Source organism: Sesamum indicum, linkage group LG13 (genome assembly GCF_026168435.1).
Source record: "Sesamum indicum cultivar Baizhima isolate 11 linkage group LG13, ASM2616843v1, whole genome shotgun sequence".
NCBI classification, from domain to species: Eukaryota; Viridiplantae; Streptophyta; class Magnoliopsida; order Lamiales; family Pedaliaceae; genus Sesamum; species Sesamum indicum.
Genome location: NC_142669.1, coordinates 13732341 through 13739104, shown reverse-complemented (window position 1 = coordinate 13739104; position 6764 = coordinate 13732341). Strand labels below are relative to the sequence as shown.

Genomic DNA, 6764 nt, shown 5'->3' with positions numbered 1-6764 from the left:
CAATACTATAATGATCAATAGTGTGAATGGAGTCAACTAAGGAATGCCAATTTGATTGCCCTTATGATTTCTTGTGTAAAGCAATTATAAAAATACTATTCAAATATGATTCATTTCCCATTCTTATTCCATTTTTAAATTAATTCAAAATCCTGCTTAATTTAATTCTTATATATTAATCATGGCCTTAGATGTTACTCATTACTTGTGCATAATTCACATGTTCAGATAAACAGTCAAAATCATACTAACTATAAAATTGACACAAGAGGTCAAGGAAGAACTAAATTAGCAATGCTATATGAACCCATAACAATAGTAACATAGCATATTGATGTCCACATAAGATTGACCTATGTCAAAGCTTGAATCTACCATCCGGTGTCCCGTTCGCAGCTCTATAAACTCCCCCCACGCCGGCCATTTCACCCTTTCAAAAAAAAAAAACCGAGTGGGAGCTGACTATCCTTGAGCTCAACATCGATCTATTGCATCCTTTCAGACAAAATCTACAGTGAAGTAAGAGCTGTCCAGAAAGGGATTGAATTAGAATGGAAAAGATAGTGATAGTGGTGGAAGACGTGGAGATTGCGAGAACTGCTCTGCAGTGGGCACTTCACAACATCCTTCGTTATGGAGATGTGGTTATACTTCTACATGTTTATCCCACAGCTCCAAGATCCAGAAACAAGAAAAAGCTTAGACGACTCCGCCTCAAAGGCTTCCATTTAGCTCTCTCCTTCAAAGACATCTGCAACTCTTTTCCCAACGTACGTACAAATCAACACCTCTCTCTCTCTCTCTCTCTCTCTCTCTTGTTGAATGGGCTATGCAAATTACTTAAGAGTGTAAGTGGCGCTGTGTCGCAGACGAAGACTGAGATTATTGTGACGGAAGGTGACCACGAGGGCCGACGGGTAGCGGCGGTCGTGAGAGAGATCGGCGCCTCCACACTTGTGTTGGGACTTCATGATCGTAGCTTTCTCTACAGGTAAGTGAAAATCGGCTAATTCTTGCGTGCTTGGTTCTTGCTGATTGAGATTGATGGGGTTGATGATGAATTGAATTGATGATTGTTGTGATGATGGTGTGTGGTTGGTCAACACCCCCCCTTACCCGGAAGGAAGAAGAACAAGTGACATAAAAGAATGGGCCCTCTGCCTGCAAAAACTTGCCTGTTTGTCTTCTACTGTTTTCTCTATCTTTTCCTTCTTTTATGATAATTATTCTTTTCTATTATTATTATTATAAGACTGCTGAGATCATGGGATAGATGGCAATTGAGACAGGTAAAGTAGGGTCTCCTGTTTCAATTTCAGGGCTTCCAGTTTAAATAATTGAGTTTGGATTTAGGAATGGGTTAATTTATTAAATTCTGTTCAATGTTGTAGCAATAATAGCATATAAATTTATATGTGTGTGTATTATTACATAAATTTACAAAAAGCTTCACATTTTAATTTTCATTTCATTTCGTCACTAATCTTTTTTTCTTTGAGGTATTATTACACTATTAATGACCACGGTTTTAAAATCATGGTGAATCATATTATTATTTATGGTTAAATAAAATTAAAATATAAATTTAAATTTTTACCACGGTTAGTCAATATTTGTCATGGTTTTAGTCATAGCCAAAACCTTTGCCAAAGTTTTAGCCATGGCTAATATTTTGGCCACACTTGTAGACATTACGGCTAATGGCCTTTGAGAAGCCGTGGTCGAGTTGTATTTGCCACAATTTTCTCTTTTGGTTATAGTAATTAACCATAGTCAAAAATTATATTTTTTTCGTGCGTCTATAATAATTATATGAATCATTTATATAATTTTTTTAATCATTACTAATATATAAGTTTATATTTATTATTTTAGTTTAAAAGAACTTGACCCAAAGGTGCTTTTTAAAATTCATTAGAAGTTTTATAAATACAAAAAATTAATTTCTATTTTAAACAAATTAAAATAATAATTTTACTCAAGAATTGTGAATTAAGGCCTAAAAACACAAATCCATATATATATATATATATAACATATCAAGATTCTTCAAAAAAAAAATTATAAATATGTAATTTATCATAAACGTTTTTATCTAATCCTATAAGAATTTAACAGTGTTTGGAATGTTTTTTTTGAATGTTTGTGAAGATAGAGAGAAAAAAAACAAATATAAATAAGTATGTGTTAGAGATAGTATGTATGTTTGGATTTATCTTTTAGAATAATTTAAAAAGTATTATATGTTTAATGTTGTGTTTCAGAAGACAAAAATTATTGTTCATTGTCAAATCATGTCTTTTTTATATATATGTGTGCGTATATATATGTGTATGTATTTATGCTAAAACAGTTAAAAACGTCCAAATAAGATGTTTTCATTTGATGACAAACATTAGGTATGTTTTGACTCATTCCGGAGATAACTTAAAAATAAAAACAAACATAGGGTAAGTTTTTCATATTGATTTTGTTTGACTCTAGTGGATACAGTAGAAAAAATATGATTTTTCACTACGATTAGTTAATTAGTATGACCAAAAGAAGAAAATCGTGGTAAATGCAAATCAACCACGGTTCGGAACGACTATTAGTCGTTTCTACAGGTATGACCAAAACATTAGGTATGTCCAAAATCATGACAAATCTTTTGACTATGGCTAAAACCCATAAGGAAATCTTGATTAATTATGGTAAGAATTTAAGTTTTTGCTTTGATTTTTATTTAATCATTGTTAATAGTATTGATTTACCATAATCTTTAAGCTGTGGTCATTTATAATGTAGTAAAAACTCAATTTCTTTTTATAGTGATGGTATTTATTTACAAGTTTTTAAGCAATAGTGATACATAAAATAGAGGATAATTCATTCTTTTGTTGTGAGGTATTATGCTTTGTTATTACTAAATGGGAAAAGTATTATTTTAGTACGTTAAGTATGCCTAATTTTAATTTTAGTCCGATTACTATGTTCATTTTTATTTAGGTCTAGTAACATACGAAATTGCTTACTTTTAGTCATCTGGCAGATTCTCGGACAATTTTACCCCTATGAGTGCATATGGACTAAAACTGTCTTTCAAAAGTTGCATAGGGGTAAAATTGTTCGAAAATCTGCTAGAGGACTAAAAGTAAGCAATTTCGTAAGTTACTGGACCTAAACAAAAATAAACATAGTTATCAAACTAAAATTAAAATTAAGCATACTTAGCGGACTAAAATAAATATTTTTCCCTTACTAAATTTAAATAGCAATTTTTTAGATAATCATGACAAGAGACTAATGATATTGTTTGATTAAGCCAATAATCATGAGAAGTTAGATAGTAATTCATAATTGTTTTAATTAAGTTGGTAAGTTTGTCTTATATTCCATTTCCTACACAAGTATACAAAATATTGCTTAAAATATACACTTTTTTTTTGGGTAATTTCTTAAAATACACACTTTGTGAAATAGAATAATTACTTGCAAATATAAATAACTATGTAGATATGAACAAAAATGAAATCGTGATATTTAAATTATGTTGCGTCTTCTACCACTACAAGAAAATAGCTTGATAGCGACGAAAAAAAAAAAAATTAGCATCGAGATAGTTAACAAGTAAAATTTTTAATATCAAATTTTATTGTAGCAATTGAGTTATTTTGTCGTAGTGTATCCCATTTAATATATACAAAAACTACGTGTACAAGATATTTTCTAATTAAATATGGTAATTTTTGTTCACATAGATGTATATATTAAATAGAACATAAAATGTAATAGAATTTAAAATAAAAAATTATATTTTTTTATGGGTGAATAAAAAAATTAATTTGTTGAAGTAATGGATTATCCAAGGTGAGACTAGAAGATTCCATTCTATAATTAATACTATATGTTTTTCTGTACATGAGTATACTATCATATATAAAAGAAATTATGAAATATATTATCAAAAAATCCTATTATTTGTGCATGAGTATACTATGATATACAAAAGAAATTATGAAAAATATTATCAAAAAATCCTATTATTTGTGCATGATTATACTATGATATACAAAAGAAATTAAGAAAAATATTTTCAAAAAATCCCATTATGAAAAAGAAATGAGCAAAAAGCCCCGAGCGACGAGGTATTTTGTTTTTTCCTTTTTTTTTTTCGTTGACAAAAGAATTTTTGACGATTTTTTCTACTAGGAGATTTAAACCTTTATGGTTTCACTGGGCTCTTTGAAGCATTTTTCTGTTTTGTTTTCATTTTCAGTATTTTCAGGTGAATTATTGTGTTTTTAGTAGGTTTCTGTGATAAACGAGAATATGTTTGAAATTACGTGATAGAATGAAAAAATGTATTTTAGTTAGGACATTTTGTCATAATATTTAATTTGCATGAAAAGATCGTTATAGAATGAAAATATGTTCAGATTAGGATGTTTTCATGATAATTTTTTGCATGAAAAAACGTGATATTTTATAATAGACCAAAATTTTAGGATTTTAAATAGCCTACAATTAAAAATAGGGTTAATTACACTTAAACCCCCTCTAAAAATGCGAAAATACACTTTCCTCCAAAGAAATTTCAAAATTACACTTACACCCCTCAAAAAATTTACTGTTTAATACCTGAAATTTTTTCGTTAAGATTTGGACAAAAAATGCCGACGCTAATAAAAAAATTACATAATTTTCGAGTGTACATATATATATTACATTATCCCTTTATAAGTACCAAAATATACATGAAAATATTAAATGAGGAGCAAAATTGAAAATTTATGTAACTTTTCTTGTTAGCATTAGCATTTTTTGTCCAAACCCTAACGGGAATGTGTAAAGGAAGAATCTTCGAAGGGGTGTAAGTATAATTTCAAAACTTTTTTGAAGAAAAGCGTAATTTCTCGTGTTCAAAGAGGATTTAAGTGTAACTAACCCTGAAAAATAAACCTTTGATAATGAAACCAACCAGCTTGATATTTGTAATCTTCTATAGTCCTTCATAACCTCAAAATCAGCTTCATTGCTTGTATCATCAACTAATGTAGTTTGGTGTTTTGTACCGTATTTTCGTGTATAATTGTGTAGGTTGATAACGCCCCAAAACAATATCACCAGGAATTTGAATTGTAAGGTTCTTGCAGTGAAGGATTCAACAACTCTGACATCCAGAACTATTTCAATCCAAGGTTGCTCTAACAAGATGGGTTTCTCACAAATTGATATATCTACACTTAGGTGAGATTTTTAGTTCTTTCTTGGTTCAATTCACACAACATATGTTTTTCTTTTTTTGTGTGCATATGTTAAATTCACAACTATTTCATAATGAGAAGGTATTTATAATTATGCTAAATTTAAAAAAAATCGTTATAATTTATCCTAAAAATATACTAACTAAACACATTGACGAAAAAAGAATAGAACAAGCGAACTACGACATTTTTATATTATTTGAGTCGGTAGCAATCAGATTATATTAACAACATTCATTTATACTAATATGAAAATGAAGGTTCTCGGTACTCACAAACGACGGTTAATGACAACAATCGTACTAATTTTTTATGAAGTCAAAAATACCCGTAATTGATAAGATAATTAATTTATTTAACTATTAAATTTTTAGATTAACTGATAAATTAGTTCTTTTTTTCTTTCTTTTTTGTGTTATATTGGTTTATATTTTTTACTTTTATTTATAATATATTTTAAAACGTGAAAGATTATTCATTATTTTCATGTAGAAACGGTGTGCCACAATGTGTTGTACTTCTCATCGATCTAATTCGACGAAGAATGTACTTAACAATATAATGGGATTTTTTGATAAATGGGACCCCGAAAAAAAATCCCCGTACCCATTCCCTATAGTTTTTGAAAAAAAAATATGATGTGTCAGATGACTAGTATTATAAAATATTATTCAACTTTTAAATGGTATTGCAGTGTGCCAGAAGTTCCTGTAAGAAAAATCCCATACCAAATTTGTCCAGACCCGACTGCTATAATTTGGAGACCGACGCTGTCAAGAACAGGCCGGAGGAGTTCATGATGACATGTTTAGCTTCTTATCAAAGAAAAATTCAACAGAAATGTTTTATCATTTGACTGATGTATAGTACCTTAAAAATGATTTAGTCAATAATTGTAAGAACAATTATATAGACACAATTGAAATTGAATTGATAGGGTATTGTATCTCTCTCCTTTGGTCTGTGGTCTTCTAATGTAAGAACTTGTGCTGTTCATTTTATGGCTCTTATCAGTTCTGGAATTGTATGGTTCCTGTTCTGTCTTATATATTTTATTTTATATAATATAGAGAAAGTAATGTGTTGAAAGATTATGTTATTTATTTTATTTAAAAAAGATTTTATACATAGAATGGAAGATACAATAGATTTTGGAATAGAAATTCAATCAAGTACTTGGTATACATCATGAGTGTTTGAAACAATTTAAGAGAAGTAATTATCAACTTATGATTTTAAAATGATAATTACACGGTCCATCTCTGAGGTTAAGGTGTAATTATATGTAAGTTTTCTATAATTTAGAAAATTACATTTAGTAACATTGATATAGATCCATCTATTAGTTAAAACTAACTGAATTTCTTGATATCATAAAAAAAAATGAACGAAAATTTAAATTTACCCTCAATTGACTTATTACTGACTTGTTGTAGATCGTATAAATATTTTTTGACCAAACTACTCTTATATATCTGCATATGCTAATGCATGTGAAAATGTGCATATTCACCCTTA

At 29.0% G+C, this 6764-nt stretch overlaps 1 protein-coding gene across 2 annotated transcripts; it reads left to right on the top strand.

The window, feature by feature from the left end:
- Window positions 1-282: 282 nt before the first annotated feature.
- LOC105176077 (Adenine nucleotide alpha hydrolases-like superfamily protein) lies at window positions 283-6268 on the top strand. Of its 2 annotated transcripts, none has more exons than XM_011098776.3 (4): window positions 283-770; window positions 870-991; window positions 5110-5229; window positions 5941-6268. In XM_011098776.3, the coding sequence occupies exons 1-4, from the start codon at window positions 552-554 to the stop codon at window positions 6044-6046; spliced, it is 567 nt and encodes a 188-aa protein (XP_011097078.1). In that variant the 5' UTR covers window positions 283-551; the 3' UTR covers window positions 6047-6268. The 2 variants fall into 2 exon arrangements, with proteins under 2 accessions (XP_011097078.1, XP_011097077.1); XM_011098775.3 differs by having other exon boundaries at window positions 286-770; window positions 5080-5229.
- Window positions 6269-6764: the final 496 nt, after the last annotated feature.